Genomic DNA, 21,799 nt, shown 5'->3' on the forward strand with positions numbered 1-21,799 from the left:
AAAATGAAAATAAATAATAATAAAAAGGAAAATTGATTCATATCTATCTCTATAACTAAAAATAATTGACGTTAAAAAAACCCATCACACCACTTTTAATAATAAAATTCCACAGCAGTGTATTTATTACGGGTGTATTTTATTAAGGCATTAATATGATAATTTTTTTTTAAAAGAAATTGATATCTGCTCACATAATCGACTCGCTTAATAATCTAACAGTTTGTTAATATTTTATTTTATTGAGATCTGTAATGTGGCTATATAAACTGTTGGTAAAATTCAGTAGAAGGTTGGTGTGGTGATTTGAGGTCTAGTATTCTGTCTGTGCTCTGCAAACGATGTCATTAACTGTATCGAAGATATACTACATTACTCAAAATTGTTTTACGCCACAGAAATTAATTTTGTCTCTATCCTATACATAAACATCCTTGATATGTGGAGGTCTGTTGTTGGCAATAAACTTCATTATCGCCTGAAGTGATATGAAGATACAATTGATATAGCATTTGTGAGTTTGCCCGATTTAAAAAAGGCATAATTTTGTGAAAAACATGAGGTTGACAGAAAGTTGATGTTATCAAAAATTACCACAGTGCTAATTATCTAATGTTTATTGCTCAGTAAGAGACGACAGGATCAACCCATCAGTGTCCGTCCTACGTCAAGTTATACAAAAACAATAATTTTATTTTGATGGGTGTAATTAAGCTTTTGTTAAAATGAACTTTCTCATTTGTAAAGGGAAACACTATATAATACGATGAAGATATGTTGAAATTCATGAAAAGTGTTCAATTGGTTTTGAATTCTTGATATTATTAAAACATATCTGCCAAGTTCTTGACAATAAAATTAGGGTTATAGATGGTCAAAATGCATGTCAAGACTGTTAATTAATTGTGGGTTGTTTCAGTATGTAATTTTTGTTTCAGTCATCAAGATCAAGTATTGCATTTAAACCATTACAGTTTGCTTTTTGTTATGTAGGCATGTCTTTTCTAATGAGTTAATTAATATTTCAAGCTCCAAAAAGTCAATTTTTAAAATATTTTTACTGTTGGGATACAGGCAGTGAAAATAAGGAGATTCCAAAATATGTTACAACCTCTGCAGACGAGGGAGGTCTTTTGCAGGTTAACCTGACTCGGCAGGTAAGTTGAAAGAATATACCCTATTTATTTATAAATTTGTTCAATATAATTAAGATAGACATTTCAATCTAAAAATTTAGAACTTACCTTACAATGAATGTTCATAAATTTAATATCCAGTGTATCAAGAAATGATGAATGGTATTGAAAACAAAATAAGAATTAAATTGATATTCCCTATATCATTAGTGTTATATTTGAGGTAGATGTTAAACATGTGCTATGATACTACATAGATAGTTACAGGTCTACTGTAGTGTAAGACTATCGGGTAAGACGGGAGTATCAGTCTGAGTTATTTCGCCTAGCGTGTGGCTTGGTTAGCCGCACTAAAACACATGCCCATTTGCTAGCAGTGTAGATCTCCCTGTACATACATATACAAGTGTGGACGGTGACATCAGACAGTAGTATTATATATACCTCTCTCAGTTCATATGCCAATTACCCTATTACAGTGGTGTGTCGATGTCCACCATGTTAGTGCTAACCCTACCTGGTAGTGGTCACTTCAGGACAATTGACCATCAGTGACCACCTTATTGTGACCGAGTAGTTACCTAACTTTTTTGCCGGCAGAGTTGTCTCTTTGGTGGCAGCAGTGGGATCAATTAGTCTGGCTCATTGATTGCTGTGATACAGTGTTAAGGTATATCCCTTTTAAAAAACTATCGGAGACTACCGAAAAGTTGGGTAACTAGAAAGGAAAGACATGCCCTGTGGTGTATACCAGTAAGGCGATCTAAAGTTGGTTTTTTCCACTAAGTCAAGTTATCTTGTGTTTTTTTGGGGGGAGTGAAGTTTTATCTTGTTTTTTGCCCCACAGTACCGCGGCTGTAACTTGTGAGAGAATTTACTACGATGTATAATGACACCTTCAGTTCCTGGACAGGCACCCCGACCCCTCGCTGGATAGGGTAAGTACCCTAACTTATGTAATGTTCTTGGACTTTTCACTTCCTTGGAGATGGGAACATCCTCCGAAACTTTATTATGTTATTCTGTGTTATTTTTTATGCTAATGTAGTCAGGTTTTCTTATGCGGGAGGTAGTTTCTTTTTCTCTCCTTACAAACGAAACTGACCTCTTTTTTTTTTTAGTTCTATTTTAGCTATGTGTTACAAATGAATACCTACTTTATTTTTTTCAGTATTATACTGTGTTGTTGATGAGTTATTTTCTTCTTACAAATATATACTTTATTTTTTAGCAGTGTTACTGTATATATGTTCTGTTTCAATATTTAGGAATGGATATTTATTTATTTAGCATAACATTGACGTTGATGTTATATTTTTTCTTTTAACCTCTTACAAATGAACACTTATAGCATGATGTAATTGATTAATCCACAAAAATCACTGTTTATTTTCTTAGTTTTATTCATGTATATATAAACAGTATCATGTCTATACTCTACATGTGTTTTAAGCATGTGGAGAAATGCTGGGAACTCTTTGTCACTTCTTAATATTTATTAAATAGTGTGATTTTTGGTGCATGTTTTTTTGTGTGATGTGACAGTCGTCGGTTGAATGATAAAAAAACCCACAAAAATGTTGTTCTTTATTAAGATGTTTAACCATGTGTAAATGACGATTTCTCAGTTAATTGACTACAGACTGTTAAAAGTCTTTATCTACCTTTTAATTTGCATATTTGCTTTTGTCTTAATGGTTTGTACTAAGTAACAAAAGATTTTATCTGTTCAGCAAGTGTTTCTATATTACTTTTAAACCTTCCTTTGCATTAAATATAATGCTGCGTGTATTATTTGACAATATTTCGTTCCATCTGCCGTCCTGAGTAGTACGTTATTGAACAGCTAGATTTAAATGTTACCTTAAGTTTTTGCTTATTTTTTTTCTGTGTAAAAAACTTAAAATCTCTGTAATGAACCAATTAAGGTAGACATAACATCTGCATTAATCATAATTAAACATAATTATTTTTCCAGATTTTACATATTCATAACATTTTATTCTTGTATATCATCATCAGTTTTATACTTTCTTACGTCATTTTCTTCAATAAACATACCATAACCTATATCCTGAATGTATTTCTATCGCTTCTATCAAAATTAGTTGATTATAATAATTTTAATGAGTACAGTCAAACCTCAATCACTTAGTAAGGCATGAATTACTTTTATTTTTTCAACACTGAATATCTGACAATTTCATTTTTAACATTAGATTATTTTTGAAGAGAAAAAAATACTGCGAGTTACGACAGTGTCCACTAAACATAGATAAGTTAATTATTCAGATTTTGTATAATTATCCAAGAAATAGGTTCTTGTCATTTTAACACAGTAAAACATGATTTTAACATTTCAGTTGAACATTTTACTGCCACTGTTATGGGAGCATTTTGATATGTTAAAGATAATAATATTTCAAATTGGATAATTTTCTTTATGGCCATATGATTTAAACAGTTTATCAAATGTGATTAAACATTACGTCATTTTTATTCATAGAAAAAATAAACATTTTACCTGGTTTTGGAACTAAACTTATCATATTTCGATGGGTTTAAAAATATTCTAAAAAAGTGATGCTTTTAATTTAAGAAGTGTTCAGTTAGAGGATCTAAAAATCCACCTCTTATAAATTTTAAAAGAGGTTATGTAATAACATCAGTTTTTCTTCACTTTCTACAGTTAACACATATGATAAAATAAAAACAGTTGATTTTACCTATCAGAAAACACAAAGTTATAGGAATTGACAAATCCAAGCTTCGCAATTTGTCCAAAGACAAATTACGAATTTCTGGTTCATTTTAAGTTGATAAAAGTGATAAACAATGACAAGAGTAGTGATATATATACAAAAAGATATACAATGTTGTCTTATTGTTTATTTACTACCCGAATCTGGGTTCTCTGCCAGTGGGAAAAAAACTTAACTGCTGGTATGTGTAGATGTGTGTGTGTTACCCATGTTACCGACTATTTATCAACATTTGATGATAGGGCTTTCATAACGGTTGTGGAAGTGTACTTTTCAGTGTTTTTTCTAGCATTTCTGTTTCATTCATTCATCAATTTTAAAAAACGGCTATTTACCAGCGTGAATTTCAGCGGGTTTACGGAGAGGCGGGTCATGTACCTCTCTCTTCTTTTGGTTTTCTGGTTTGTCTGAGGAATTTGTTGCTCTGCCATTGACAATAGCACTTTGTGCCAATATATAATGCAGATTGGTTCCCCTTCTGTGCTATTTTAATTTCTGGAGTCAGTTTTCATTCCTTCCTTGGAACTGCATCTTTTAAACACCAATTAAAATATTATTGATATGATCAAATATTATTTATAATAATATTAGTTTTAAAAGATATTTATCCTAAACAGTTATATATTAAATTTTAGTTTATTCCAAATAAAATTGTATTAGGTTTTGAAAAAAGGATCTTTTGATAAGATCCATCCTCAATCTGTTAAGACATTTCAGAAAAAAGCATTTTTTGTATAAGTGACGATAGCTTACTAGCTTCCATTTCTGCACAAGTGTAAAATATGAATGTTTTCGACAGACTATTCTGGTAATCTGCTCTGAAAATTATTGAAAATTAAACGTCTCTACCTTCGATGGCCAGTGAGTGAAACAGGACCAATCAAGTTTTATTAGAATTACACAAGTGTGACGCTGCATTCTATGAAGCTGATAAAAAGTGATATTTTTCTCACTGTGACGGATATCAAATTTGTGTCTGCTACAGTGTGACGATATCACATTTATTATTGACCAATCAGAATGGTTTTCTCTGACATCCTCACTACATTCAAAGACATAGATTTTCAGTTCAAATGCAGATAAATTGACGGTACAATAAAACTTTATTTGGATACATCTATTCTCTACACACAAAAAGAGTTTTACTTAACTTTACAAATAAGAATATTTCATTTAAGCAAAACTGACCAAATAATAGCAGAAAGGTGAGTAGAACTGCAATGAGTAGTCTATTCAAAATGGCGTACAACCTGAACTTGTTGTCAAGCACAACATCATTAGAATATGGTTGCCATATGATTACGCTATTTAGAATTCCTCCCCTTTTTGAAGCAGTAACATTTCCTTCCTTGTAGGTACTATAAAAATGTAATAAATAGACAATTTAATAGATTTCCAATTGGATACCATCTATTTTACTTGTACGCAGAATAATTACCGATATTTAAATCATGAAATATATGGATATTCTGCCATACTGATGAAACATTTGAAGTTTGAAAAACCTCCAAAGAAACAAAAATTGTCTAATTATGAAATCCTGCCATGAACAATTTTCAAAGTGTATAATTCCGCCCAAAACGCGCTTGAAAATTGCCAGACAGAATTTTAGACGGAATAGACTTTTTCTGGTTAGCGGAATACAGACAGGAATTTCCGATTTTCCATGTATGCCATAAGTCTGCCTTAGAATTTCCCATTTTCATGCAGTGTTTTCCACCAATAATCCTAGCGTATTCTAGGCGGCATCCGCTTAATAGTTTAATCATACAGGTAAGATTGTATTCAATGGAAAACCATTAAATATGCTCTATTTAGTTTAGTTTTGATGTTTAAATCTCTGCTGGATTCACGTGGTATTAACAGTTGATGACCTTTAATTCACCCTGACAGGGAGAATTGATAATATGAAATAACATGCTTTTACTGACAGTTTGTGCAAATTTCATAATTAAAAACAATTCAAATATCTTGAAAGGTGTTATAATTGATTAACATAATGTAAACTGTAGAAACTGTGAGAGGTATTTCGTATACTCGGTGAAAATCTCATTCTGAAATGCATGAGGCCTTTACGTCACTGTATAAGTACATATACGGCCTTCTGAAGTCAACATCTGCTTCAAACCAGACTATCTGAAATCTATGATATAAAGCTGTGATTGAAGGTCGTATTTGTGAACTAGTTACCTAAATGATTATGTATATATAGTTTTACACAGCAATAACAATATCAATAATAAAATGTATTGACTTTGTCGGTTATGACACTTTATCATATTGACACTTTATTAGTATCCTAATTTATCAGTATGATATTTCATTAGTAGGACACTTTATCATATTGACACTTTAGTAGTTAAACACTTAATTACATTGATACTTCATCAGTATGACATTTTATCAATATGACACTTCATCAATATGACAATTTATCAATGATATTTTATGAGTTTGACACTTTATTAGTATAATTCTTTATCAATATGACACTTTATCAGTAATATATTCTATCAATATGACACTTTATCATTAATACATTCTATCAATATGACACTTTATCAGTAATACATTCTATCAATATGACACTTTATCATTAATATATTCTTCATCAATATGACACTTTATCAGTAATATATTCTATCAATATGACACTTTATCAGTAATACATTCTATCAATATGACACTTTATCATTAATATATTCTTTATCAATATGACACTTTATCATTAATATATTCTATCAATATGACACTTTATCAGTAATATATTCTATCAATATGACACTTTATCAGTAGTATATTCTATCAATATGACACTTTATCATTAATATATTCTTTATCAATATGACACTTTATCAGTAATATATTCTATCAATACGACACTTTATCAGTAATATATTCTATCAATATGATACTTTATCAGTAATATATTCTATCAACATGACACTTTATCATTAATATATTCTATCAATATGACCCTTTATCAGTAATATATTCTATCAATATGACACTTTATCATTAATACATTCTATCAATATGACACTTTATCATTAATATATTCTTTATCAATATGACACTTTATCAGTAATTTATTCTATCAATATGACACTTTATCAGTAATATAATCTATCAATATGACACTTTATCAGTAGTATATTCTATCAATATGACACTTTATCATTAATATATTCTATCAATATGACCCTTTATCAGTAATATATTCTATCAATATGACACTTTATCATTAATATATTCTATCAATATGACACTTTATCAGTAATACATTTCATCTATATGACACTTTATCAATGGCATTTTGTGACACTTTATTAGTATAATTCTTTATCAATATGACACTTTATCAGTAATATATTCTATCAATATGACACTTTATCATTGAAACACCTTTTCAATATGATACTTTAGTAGTAATACACTTTATCAGTAGAACATTTCATCTATATGACACTTTATCAATGACATTTTATGATTATTACATTTTATCAATATGACACTTTATGGGTATAACACTATCAGTATAACAATTTTTCATTGTGACACTTAGTCAGTGTTACACTTAGTCAGTGTTACACTTAGTCAGTGTTACACTTGATCATTCTGATACTTTATCAGTATGACATGTATTTGTATAGACAATTAATCAGTATGACATTTTACAAGTTCGGTACCTGTAGCAAGATGCAATATATTTGTTGGATTTCAATTGATTTCAAATGATGTTTCTAACTACTTCTCCTAAAGTGCTTATCAATTTTAATGAAATATTGTATACTTCATCTGTATAATACGTTGAATTTTATGTTAAATGAATGCTTACAAAATTTTCCTTTCATTGTGAATGATACTACAATCAAATGTTATTCCTTGAGAAATGAATGGGTATTAGATAGTCTGTTACTCAAAGCTAGTCCTCCAAGGAGATGTATATGTATGAGTTAGTCAATCAAAGCAAAGGTTAGTCCGAAAGAGAAACACAGGTATTTGTTTAATGCAACCAAAAGTTAGACCTAAGGTGATGTTCAGGTTTAAGTCTATTACAACCAAAAGTACTAAGGAAATATAGATATCAGTTAGTTTGTTAGACCTAAAGTGATGTGCAAATTTTAATCTATTACAACCAAGAGTACTAAGGAAATATAGATATCAGTTAGTCTGTTAGACCTAAAGTGATGTGCCGATTTTAATCTATTACAACCAAAAGTACTAAGGAGATACACATATTAGTCTGATAGACTTTAGGTGATGTGCAGATTTTAGTCTAATGTGACCAAAAGTCCTTAGGTGATATACATATTAGTCAGATAGACTTTAGGTTATGTGCAGATTTTAGTCCTTTACAAACGAAAGTCCCAAGGAGATACACATATTTGTTACTCTTTTACAACCAAAAGTTAGTCCTATAGAGAATGTATTGCCACTGAAAGATTTTGCTTTTGATGTCTGTCACAGTGTGAAAGATACTAGTTTGATCAAGGTTATAAAGAATTCAATTTCTCCCACCTGTGTCTATACAATATACGTGTGTCCTATGTGGAAAACCCATATGGAAAACTGATACGGGATGACGTGTACAATTATGACGTTACAATAACTAACAGTGTTTCATTATGACGTCACAAATGAAAACACACCAAACGTCGTTTGACCGTCTATGGCAATCTTGCAGTCTACAAGTGTTGCCACCTCAAGAACATAAGAATTGTTTTACAAGCTTACCATGAAGGTCTTGAACGATCTGAGATAAAATAATCCATGGTATATTTTATGATTTTCTGCTGAATCAACATATGACCTTAGTGTCCACCTTACTTAGAAACTTGGCTATATTTAATATTGCATGTGTATCATCTATGTCTTGTTTTGCCAAAAGTTTGTAGAAGAGATGGAAGAAAAAGATGTCAATTATTATGTAGGTATGTGGGGATAGGGATGCTATTAAACTTTGTTAATTGTATTGCATGGGTACTGACAGGCAAGCATAAAGGAATCCCCTTTGAACTGGAACCAAACTGAAAAAAACTTGTTTGAAAGTTATAATATTTAAGAAGAAATTTTCAATTAACCTGCCGTATGAAAATCAGAGGCATGCATGCACAAACAAATTGACCCTTTGTGGAATATACCTAGCATACAGAAGCGTAATATACAAACACAAAAAGTTTGGACCATAGACCTTAGGAATATTTCATTCAACAATCAACTAAATTAAGTTCCATGTTTCTGTACTTTTCTTTCCATAATTTTGCAAAGAAACTTTTCCTTCACAAAACAATGAATGGCTGAAAATCATCTTTTTCATTGATAAAATGAGGACAATAACAATTTTTTATTTCTCAAAATTGTGGTACATACTTGCCAACCTCCCTAAGTTGGAGGGTGACTAACGATTTACGATCCTGAAATTGAGCATTTTCAACCTGTGAATTTGCTAAATTGTTTTCAGGTCCTGAGAGATGATTATTTTTACCTTAAAAAAAACAGCTCTCAAGATGCTTTTTAAAAGAATTTTTCCCCAGGGTCTTTTTCAGGCATTTATTTCCGAGCGCGTATAATCTCTTCCATGGAAATTTCAAAAAGTTGGCAAGTATAGACTGTAAAATTTGAAATATTTCCCTTTGTTATGATAAAATATTGGTAATATTATTTTACCCAGATTTTGTAAAAATCCATTTAGTTTCCAAACACAACCAGTCGTTGAATAACAAAGTTACGGAGTGAGTCTACAGTTTGGGGGCGGCACCCTTCGCTTGTTAACATAAGAAAGTACACGGGATTGGGCTAAAGATATTCTCTTTTTTCTCGCGGAATTAGATTTGCATGGTAAGCGAACATAATTACAACAGAAAAGAACTTTTTGTTTTTTGTATTTACTGTTTTAAAAGATGCAGTGAATCTAATTACTGACCGTAGATATAGTTTTAGTTTACAACGTACTTGTTCATCAACAAATTGGGTTTTGTGTTAGGAATACATGTATCAAACAGCTCAATGCAGTTTGGATATATTGGAAACATATGCTTAGTTGCCTTGGAAATATGTATATAGCGATTCTTACAAAAACATGAATATATACAAAACTTGGTATGTCAGTTAATCAACAACTGTAAAACAGATTTATTACTTAGATATATAAATGAAATTAAAATATTGGAATCAACACAGGTTCGAACAGATTCATTATGTTACTTAACAGCTTTGGTTGGCATGGGGTCTTGGAGGGAATGGTTGATACTAATTTGACTCTTAGACTTGGGTGGAGGGGGCAACTTGTATGACATAAACAATTAAGGTTGTAGAATAATTGTATAAATATGTTATTTATTTATTATCAACCCTAGTAAAAACATGAACGGTTTATGGGCAAACTTATTGTTAAATGATGATTATATGTAAAGCAAAATAAAATATAAAGACAGTTTTACAGTTAACTTGCCACCAATACTCGGAGAAAAAGAAGAAAGATGATAATTATATATGACTTGTGAATTTCATCTTATGAAAAATGAGCTGTTCAATTTTAGTTCTGGAACTTGTAGCAATTTTTTTTAAGTTTCTTAAAAAAACAACAAAAAAAACACAGAGCTACATGCTGTATAAATCCTCCTCTGGGAGTGTTTTTGTTAAATTTCAGAATCTACATGAAAAATGTACCATGTATTAATTAGACTGTTAACAATATATTTGATTTTTCACTCGTATACATTTTCATTAAAGGTACAAGATACAAGAAACTTTATTTTTTATCGTATAAAGGTAACATGAAACATTAGCTCTGAAGAGCTATTCTAAGGTAACAGAGAAATCTCAGTGGTTTTTCTCTAAAAGACTTTAGATTTCAGGTTCATCTGAGAAAAACTAAATAATGAATAAAAAATAAACAACAACCTGAAAATAAGAAATAAAATCTATTTTAATCACTAGGAAGTCATGTAATATATACTATAGGAAGAAATAATTGTAAAGCATGATTTCACCAAAACCTCTTAAAATAAAATGGATATAAAAAAGTAGTTGTAGATCTTTATTATGAAGTAGTGAAAAGGAGTCGACCAATCATTTACGAACATGGTAAAAAATTTAAAGTGATCTTTTTTATTAACTATAAAATGTTTTTAACCTTGTCAATTCAGTGATCTTTGTTTTTTGTTATATTGATTAAATGATTACATTCGAAGTATCAGAATTCTTAATAAAAAGGAAATGTCGTCCTATAAAAGTTCTATTTTAAAGCTCAGGTGGTGGTACATCGCATTGTGTTGTATATTTATTACTTATAATAATATGAATGCGTACATAATGTAAACAAACTGAACCAGGAAGTATCAAATCAAAATCTGAATTGTAAATATTTGTAAAATTTAGATTGACATAACGAGAGTAAGAGTCACGTCATGCATTTGAGTATTAAGGTTTATTTTTGATGCCCACAATTGTAGTACTTTATGGGTAGGAATAGTGTGTAAGTTTAGTACTGATCAAGTTCACTTAAAGGGAAAAACTGGTCGACAAGTAATTAATAAATTTTAAGAAACTTACTATGATGCTGTTGTGATTGACAATTTTGCCAGATTCAACTCTATTGCTCAATCATGCTGCAGACTTCTGGGTAGAAGGGTAAAAAGGACCCAAAGTCCCATCCAAGAGGATATGAATGCTGTCGACTCTACACCCTGCTCCTTTTATGTTTATTTTAATAATGATGTATTTCCAGAGAGTTTATTTTAATATCAGCCAGTACTGTATACATAAATTCATTGATACACATATATTGCTTCAACTTGTAGTAACAGCTGCGTGTTTTAAAAACAACTCTAAGGAAAATAAAACCAAAGAAAAAATAAAGAAAAACATCAGAAATAATGTTACAAAATATATATCTGACATAATTTTAAAATTACTTCAAATTTTATTTAAGCAAGGAAAACTTGTTTTTTTCTTCTTCTGGCTATGATGGTTTAGGACATCATATTCACACACAATATATTTATTTGCTCTTCAAGTGTCACCGCCTTTAAGGCAATGACTACCAGATACGACTTGACGGTAAGACACTTGAATATGAGCTCCATCATAGAAAGTGCCAGTAAAAAATGCGTATAGCCTATTATCAACTATTACACCAATTAACACTTCCCTTGAAGTTTAAATCAAATCACAACTGAGAGCTCTTATGGTAATACTGAACGCTGCTCACTGATTGGATAAAAAATATGTGAAGGATAAAAATGTCAGAAAAGCAACTTTGGAAATAAGATGTGATTTGGTGAAAGAAATTCTGTAAAATGCATGTAATAGGTTACCTTGATGTCAAATTAGTTTAAATTGTTTGATGGAATTTTTAGATTATCCACACCAGTTAAAACAATATCAATTTAATAGCAAAATAAAGTTAGTTGTGTATGTTTAGTGCAGTCTATTTTAAAACGGAAGTTAATTTCTGTACATCAATTTGATGTTAGTCTCTTTAATTTTCCATGTAGTTTAGTGTTTGTGGGTTGATATCTGCCTTTTCGTTTACTTGGAAAACATAATTAGTATACACTCTCAAGAATGCTTGCTGTATGGGCTACCAAATATGTATAAAAACCTTTGTGATAGATTTTATGTTAGCCAAAAAATAAATTTGATCTTTATAAAAACAGGAAAACGTTTATCTCTGTTTTCTTTCTTTCTTAATGTTCTTTTTCTTTTTCTCCTCCTTCATGATTCTGATTGGCTAATACATTTAACACATTCAACTTTTGAAGCTTGGCTGGATAAGCACTGGGGGTAAATGGAAAGTCTTTACAATCCTGAAATTGACAATAATGAACTTATCTGTCGTTGCGATGTCAGCATAGTTAATCTGGATTGTTACTGTTTGCGTCCATTATGATTATTATTAGGATGACTATATATCTGATTGGCTAACACATAGCTATTTCTGATTGGCTTGCACATTATGACTGATTCTGACTGGCTGATAATTCTATAATTATGGTAGGATGACACATTATGGTGAATCTGATTGGCTGACTTTTATATTTAGCAATTTAGCCTCAGTAACACCTGTCCAGTTAGAAAGACTACAAATTTCATAATTATATTTTATCATATGAATACCATGTTATGCAGTGTCATAAAGCAATCACATGAACTATGTTTATGTAACGTGTGTAATATCACTCCAGAAATGACGTCACAATCGAATAGGGATAATCAATGGGAAGCACGTCATTGTGACGCGGAAACAATTTTAGCCATTTCAGAGACAGTCAAGTGCAAAATATTCATTCAGATCACAATTATACAGTTTACTTGTATTATATGATAAAAACAATCTGTCATTCGTTTTGGATTTTTCATTTTTGCTCAGCAGAGGCCACGCAAACATGAAAAATCCAAAACTTGTATCATCAATCTAATATGAAGGGACACTTATGATAGATCCTCAATGTCTCTCAAGACTTGGGGTAATTTGATTGTATCTGAAAATAATCCAAGATGTCCACCATCATTGGAATCGGATACGCTGGTATTTCATAACCTAAAAACTGAAATGACACTTTTAGAGAGATCATAATCTCAGTTACAATCTTGGGTAAAACCTCTTATAATACATACACTAAAACCCCTATTTAATGTCTCAATCTCTTTTACTGTCAATATATTTCAAGCTTGAAGCACAAATTTACCAGTAACCATGGCAATATAACGAGGTTGTAATGTGAGACACATATCTACCAGTAACCATGGCAATATAACAAGGCTGTAATGTGAGACACATATCTACCAGTAACCCTGGCAATATAACAAGGTTGTAATGTGAGACACATATCTACCATGTACCATGGCAATATAACAAGGTTGTTATGTGATACACATATCTACCAGTAACCATGGCAATATAATAAAGTTGTAATGTGAGACACATATCTACCATTTACCATGGCAATATAACAAGGTTGTTATGTATGACACATATCTACCAGTAACCATGGCAATCCAACAAGGTTATGTGAGACACATATCTACCAGTAACCATAGCAATATAACAAGGTTGTAATGTGAGACACATATCTACCATTTACCATGGCAATATAACAAGGTTGTTATGTATGACACATATCTACCAGTAACCATGGCAATACAACAAGCTTATGTGAGACACATATCTACCAGTAACCATGGCAATATAACAATTTAAGGTTGTAATGTGGATTTATATCTTAGGTTATTACTGTTCCCTTACAATTTTATGTTACAGGTTATATTTCCCTTACAATTTTATGTTACAGGTTATATTTCCCTTACAATTTTATGTTACAGGTTATATTTCCCTTACAATTTTATGTTACAGGTTATATTTCCCTTACAATTTTATGTTACAGGTTATATTTCCCTTACAATTTTATGTTACAGGTTATATTTCCCTTACAATTTTATGTTACAGGTTATATTTCCCTTACAATTTTATGTTACAGGTTATATTTCCCTTACAATTTTATGTTACAGGTTATATTGGGTAGGGAATTGGATGTTGAATTGGACTTATAATCAGTCTTTATGTAGTAACAAATCCATTAGCACTTCCACTGAAGAAAAATATAGCTAATTTCCTGTTTTTTTTTAAAATTTTGATTAAACTGTATGGCAACAAAAGTTCACTTTTAAAAAAAATATTTTTTTCAGACTGAAACAGTGTTGTTTTTTTAATTACCCAAAAAATAGGGTGTAGGCTCAAAAAATAAGGATAAGTAGTGAAAGCGGTAAAAAATTAATAAAAACAACATTTTATCCTAATTAGTTACTTCACTCCCTAAATGATTTGGCTGATATTCTATCCTTCGAGAGTTGTTAGCAGTTAATCCAATGTCATGGTGTTTGTTTCTCACTGAAATCCCTTCTACGATAGTCAAGGGTCTGTCTGCCGTAGCTACATCGTATAACCATTCAAAATGCCAGAAATTGTCTGAAGCGACTTGTGATTTTCTTGGTCTGTTAGTTCTGACCTTTTACCACTGTCATTCTGCAAGGTAGAATTTGATGTTGAAACAAGCGATGTCAATCAAGGAGTACACGTGTGCTTGTGTAATAGAAAGAAGTGATGCAACCGGTATGTGTCAAACACATCTATTCATTTTGTTTATACAAGCAACAAGAAGTGCTTTTAGTTGAGGTCAGTGCTTGAAAAGTACTGAAAAATAGATGTGTTCTGGAAAATTATACTTGCATACATAAAAATGTACATTTGTATAGAAATTAATACAATGGTTATTAAGATCTAGTTGATGATCTGTCTGGTTTATACAGTTTCCTAATTACAGAGGGTTCTAAGTGTAAACAGGATATCTTGTTCATAAAATAAATTTATTGTCCTTCAACGAATCCTGATATTCATAACTGGTAATTCTGTGTAAGCATGTTCAAAATTGTACATATTTCCTTGTCAGTGCTTGGTAACCAATGGTAACATGTTTGTACAGGATGGGAAATAAAAAGGATTCTTGGAATTGATTTGTGAGTGGCTATTACATAAAGATCTGAAAACATTTTTATACATTTTGGTTGGTATGCAGAACAAGTTTTATGTTATTCTTGGAAAACTGCTTAACATTGAGAATTTTGTGTTTTATTTCAGGAACTTTTCTGGTAAAGACTGTAATATCACATGAAGGTTGCATTTAAAATAACTAGACTGTATAATCCAAGATAAGTTCTGAATGTTTGAACAGAGGCATTTTAATATATTATGGAGTTCCAGGTGAACCTGATATAGAGGTTACACAACGAGTGGGTGTTGAATATGGTATTTATTTCACTCGAGTTAGTTAATTTTCAAAAGTTACAAAAGACACGAGCTTTAGCGAGTGTCTTTCTGTAACTTTTGAAAATTAACTAACGAGAGTGAAATAAATACCATACTCCACAACCACGAGTCGTGTGATCTGTTTCTACCACAATCTCATGACCAGTCGGAAATAACATACGCACATTGTTTGTTGACAAGGCTGGCGTAGTGATATGACCCATATGTAAAAAGTCACTCATTAATATTCAAAAATGGCTTTTTTTGTTACAAATCTAATAATTGTCAAAATTAATGTTTCGGCAACGACTTCATGAAAAAATTTAATAGATGAACGACTTTAAATATTGGGAGTAGCAGTATTGCATTAATTTATATAAATTAACCACGGACTATATGCGCGTAAGCATATCGTACAAAGTCTGCCTCCCGCCAAGTGACGAAGACGTACTTATCGTTGTCAATGTCCAAAACCATAGGCCTACGTTTCTTCGTGACGGTTCTATGGTTGACGTTTATAGTGACAGTTCAGCCATAGTCAGACCGTCCAAATAGCGATATTGGGAGAACGAAATGTTTTCCGACACTGTGACAGATCTTGTTTTGGTTTCACAACCTGGACACGCGACGGTGTGACGTCGAAACGATAATGAGCGTCTGTAGCAATTTTGCCTGAAACTAGCGATCAAATCTTTATGTATCATCTTCTTTTAATATTGCCTTAATAACCCCCTTTTCCGTATAACCTCAAAAAGTCACCAACATTTGTCGAATATTGACAGCAGACGACGTAAACAAAACAGATTGTGGCAAAAAGTGCGTGGAAAAAGTCGTCCCGGTCAAAGTTCATCTTCTCGACCAATCAAAACTTGTGTAGGTCATATACCACGTGTTCCAAGTGAACCTGATAATACTATACACAAGATGACACAATTTATTGGAATTAGAGAAAGTGAACCTGATAAAACTATAAACATGTATATGCACAAGATGATTCAATTGATTTTAATTGGAGAGTTCCAGGTGAACTTGGTATTAATGTGCACAAGATAAACATAAAGTTCCAGAGCTACATGTGAACCTGAACCTGATATTGCCGTATGTATCCTGTAAGAAGCCTGGGACTAACACATCATATCTACATCAGTTTAGAGATGGGTGGGGAGGAACTTGGAGGGCACTTATTTCAGGAGAGCATTAATAAGGGCCTATTGTATATATACTTGCCAACTTTTTAAAAATGTCCATGGGGGAGATTGCGCATGCTCAGAATAAAAAGCATAAATAAAATGAGTGTATGTATACACCCTAGGGAAAAATAACACTTGTAAATGACATCTTTTGAGCCATTCTTTCAAATGGAATCAGCAGAATGTAGAAAAAAGGAATGGGGCTAGCAAATTCACTGGTACAAAATGCTCACTTTTAGGGTCCAAAATGGGGAGTCCCCCTCCTATATATAGGGAGAGATGGCAAGTATATATATGTTATAGCCAGATAGATTTAGTACTTTACACGATTGATTGGAGCTTGATTTATGATGAACATGATATGACTATGACCAGAATAATGCAATGGATGGGAGCGTTAAATTAAATCGGATATTACTATGCACAAGATAAATTTAGCTTAAGAAATACAAGTGAACCTGCTATTACCAGTGATTTGCACTTTCAAACACGATTAGAAGGAGCTAGATTTACGACAAGCATTATATTACTATGGGTATTGTACAATGGATTGTAGATTTACAATGAAAGGGTATTACTTCTGTACACAATAGTAAACACAACACAATAATCCTAAGACTTTATGAGTAAAATGTCATGAATGATGGACAAGCTAGTGACCAGATTGCAGCCATGTAGTCGGAGTCACCTGAGGTCAGTGGGGTCGTTTGAGGTTGCTTCCCTCGACTTGTACCTGTCATTTTAGGGCCTGTCTCCATGCCGGCCCTTGGGCGGTCATCACTGTCATACTCACCTGGCATTTATTCCCTCGCTAACTGATTTTCTAGTCACAACTAAACCAGTCAGGCTTTACAATTGTAAAGTTGACCTTAATTCAAATCTAACCTTCTTTTCCAAGCCCTCACAATTATTTTACTATTTTTTATAACTTATTATTCAAGCTGTGTGATATTAATTTGTGTGCTTTAAATTGATGTATTCATTTGAAAATAAGCTAAACGTTTTTTTGTTTTTTTTTATCACTGTCAAGCTAACCAGGCTTGTAATGTCTGGAGACTGATATCTTATGTCACGAGAAAGGGTTATTCCCCTTGTTTGTTGTCCCCAGTTTTATTGGGGGCGGAACTCTGTTATCATCATGATATTTATAGTGAAGATGGTCATTGCTTTCCTGGCAGAATCTCCCAGAAGTCTGGTCACCTTAGGACGCCTTGATATCACATCCTCATTTCTACAAACATTATTCATTTCTCGTGTCATTTTAAAACTTTCATGTTCGTGTACTAAGAAAAACTTCAGTTTAAATCAAGGATTCATATTGTAATCTATCCATTTTTGTTTGAAATGTTTTTTTGTTAAGTGCATTGATTTTTTTTTTTTTTCAAATCTTTCATACTTGTTTAGTAAGAAACACTTAAGGCTATATGTTACCTTATTTATAATGTATGTGATTATGTATGAGTTGTCTCCCTTAACTTACCTCTAAATACAATTATTTGTTGATTGGCATTACTTGAGTGTTACAATACATGTTAACAGCACTAAGCAAAATACAACTACGCAACAACATACATAAAGTTTGGCTTTATTTGCTGAAAAAAGACCTAGAAAAAACAACGTGATTTTATACAATCAGATCTGTATTATTGCCTCTGCTAGAGAAGGCTCAGCAGCGGTAGCATAACAGAGATTTTTTTCTTTTAAATGTTTCATTCAGCTTATGAAAGAAGTCCCATGTCGTCATCTGTTTAAGATTTTATTTTTTTTTTTTTTTTTTTAAAGGAGATAGCTTTATAGTCATTGTGTCACAGTGAGGGAGCATAAAGCCTTGATATAATTTATGGTGAAGTAGTGATAAAACATAGTGATGATATACTGAGATTTCTTATTCAATGAACTCTTTTGTGAAGGAGGTGCTATGTGTCTCAGTCAGGTAGCATATAAGGGATTGTATGTTGCAGATTTCTTATTAGTGAAATATTTTTGACAGGAGATATAACATGTCACAGTAAGGTAGCATAAACCCTTAAACAATATAATTCATAGTTTTGTACTTCACAGATTCCTTATTAGCGAACTCTCTTGGACAGGAGGTACATTCCATGGTCAGGAAGCCAGTTTACACCCTTAAAGTGTCATTAAAGCTAATGTGGTTCGGTACACCTGGACACTGCGGTCAGCTGTGTTGACCAGGCTTGTCCTGATGACTGTTATGACCACGGTGAATGATTCCTATTGGGCTGATCCCACGGGCGGGAATGTTATCTGTATAAGATATGTGAATGGTCAATGTTTTGAGGCGGTAGATAATTATCGTGATACATTGATCTCGTAGAGTGGTCAATGTTCCCGATGATGGCTTTATAGTGTATTCTTGACTTAACGGACCTGTATGACATATTCTGCCCCCAGGAGATACATCATCTACCTGTACAGTTAATTATAGGTGTTACATCTTACCTGACTGGTCATTATTAAGACCACTGACCACTGACCAATCACTTCCTGTCGAAAGGAGTATTTTTTTATGCTGTCCAAATTTTACCATAAAGGAAATCAACAAATATCCAGAGGTTCATTAAATACATATCAAGGAATAAACTGCCCCTAATAATAACAATATGTAATTTCCTCTTATGTGATAAATGTATTCTTGTAGTACTTACAATGTATAGTACTTATTTTATAAGATGTCTTATTCACTAATACATGTAAATGCTATGTGCAGTACACCATTAATATTGTCATAGACATTGTGAAGATGTACAGTACGATCCTAAATAGCCAACATTTTAAAGACTATCAGGAAATTAGCATTAAAAATGTCCACATAATTAGCAAAAAAAGAATGAACACAATTAAAAGTTGGTATAATTTGTTGCGAAATATCTTCAAAATATTTTTCCAATGGAAGGTCTAACGTACCAGTTACCATATTACACAATAAGCTTTGTATTTTATATGTTTTTAGTCAAACTTTGTAACTATAGCCTAACAATACTTTTTTAGTAATAATACTGTCACATTGTTTAGCTACAAGAATCTCAAGTCTTTCCACCTTTTTTCTGATTTTGATAAAGTTGCTTCAGCTTGTGTGGTGTAAATTGAGGTTGTCTGTAGTATCAGTAATGATGTACTGTTTCTACCTCCATTCTTAACACTTGGAAACCTGTACGATGTAAATATATCCTGTATGAAAAGGTAATTTTGACTTCAGTCATTATATGACATATTCGAAAAATGCAATTAATTGAAGTCACACTTTGAAAGCTAGAATACAGTTGGTAACACATTTGTAGGTGAAATGTTTTGAAAATGTTACTAATAGGTGAAAGTTTTTTGGGAAAAAATAATCGCCGAAACGTTTGAAAAATATTTTTTTCAATTACTTTGTGACACCTTTCACAATTTTTGACGCATTTGTAAACAAATACCATTGCATGGTGACGCAGTTGTAAGAAACATCATTGGTGACATGTTAGTAAAATATCTTTTATTAGTGACAAATTAAAAAAAATATAAACAATTGCTGACGTGTATGGAAATAAAATTAGTGACATATGTCTGTGAAGAACACAATTATGACACATTTGAAAAACAATTTAATGATGACATATTTGAAAAATTAAATTACTTGGAAATGCGTTTAAAAACATCATTTATGGCAAATTAAAAAAAAATGTGACACATTTAAAATGAAAATTAACTGATGACACAATTGAAAAAGAAATTTAATTGATGACACATTCATAAAAAAGGAAACTTTCGAAAAATGAAATTAATTTGGGAATATATTTATAGATAAAAAAAAATCTATCCGTTTATGACATATTTGAAAAAAATAGCAATTGATAATAAATCTGAAAAAAACCCAGTTCTTCAGATGAAGATTTAAAAAAATGTACCACTTGTTGATGACACATTTGGAAGTACAAGCACTATGTCGTTTCTTATTATTAAATGATCCTAATAGAAAGTTATCTAAAGGGAGGTAACTATACGTAATACAGCGTTTGTCCTTAAATGAACCTTCTTGTAGATACTATAGACAGAAAAGTACATCTCAGTCTGCAGTGAGTTTTGATTGCCTGTGGCTTTCTGCACCCGAAGGCCACCTGGGGCATACAATGTGGCTACATTTACCTGTGTTTACGGGACAGTGACAGCGTAATATTATTTCATGTCTTACCTTTGGGAAATCAGACTCTGTGTCATGACAGTCAAACAAATGACTATAAAGTTGGTATTATCTCCGAGGGCGTAAAGGCTACACGCTATTATAATGCTTAAAAATGGTGATTTTTCAAAAAATAAAATGTATCAATAATGATAAACTTTATCTAGTTCTTGTTTCCAGAAAAATACCCACGAAAATTTAAACTAGTATCTGCTCTGAGGATTATATAAGTTTTCAGTGTGAGGTGCACATCACTGAACAACAGTTGAACGCAGACTCTTTGCGAAAAAATGGAAGTTTATTCTGGGTCCATTCTGGGTCCCTGGTACATATTGTATGACAATTATAAAAATCTGTTCAAACCATAGATTTCTTTCCAAAAATTGTAGTAATAAGTCATTTGTTTCTGTAATATTTTCTCTGTGTGTGCATTGTCATAGAAACAATATTGATGGAACAGCACTCAAAACAATCTTAGTCACTTTAGCGATTGACTCACAGCTATTCACAATGTTGTCTGAAACAGACTGTCAAGTGTTGAATTGACAATTATTCAAAATATATTGAACACAGTCAATGTGATTGGTTGATTAATTGACTGTGCATGCAGCTTAATTCTATGACCTCTATAGTTTGGTTGCTGCAAACATTAACATTTAATTTCTAAAACTTCTTCTTCATAACCAGGAGGCCTAGAGTGATGATATTTGGCCAGGGGCATGCTG

General features: G+C 31.8%; 1 protein-coding gene across 2 annotated transcripts in view; it reads left to right on the forward strand.

Annotated features, from left to right (window-relative positions):
* The first annotated feature begins 1,074 nt into the window (after nucleotides 1-1,074).
* LOC110456814 (zinc finger protein 362-like) overlaps nucleotides 1,075-21,799 on the forward strand; it is a 271,358-nt gene continuing 250,633 nt past the window's right edge. For both annotated transcript variants that reach the window (XM_021507778.1, XM_021507780.1), the window contains exons 1-2: nucleotides 1,075-1,157; nucleotides 1,984-2,074. In XM_021507778.1, the coding sequence (XP_021363453.1) occupies nucleotides 2,019-2,074 (56 nt within the window). In that variant the 5' untranslated portion in view covers nucleotides 1,075-1,157; nucleotides 1,984-2,018. The remainder of the gene's footprint in view (nucleotides 1,158-1,983; nucleotides 2,075-21,799) is intronic.

This window comes from Mizuhopecten yessoensis, unplaced genomic scaffold (genome assembly GCF_002113885.1).
Source record: "Mizuhopecten yessoensis strain PY_sf001 unplaced genomic scaffold, ASM211388v2 scaffold8853, whole genome shotgun sequence".
Classification (NCBI taxonomy): domain Eukaryota; kingdom Metazoa; phylum Mollusca; class Bivalvia; order Pectinida; family Pectinidae; genus Mizuhopecten; species Mizuhopecten yessoensis.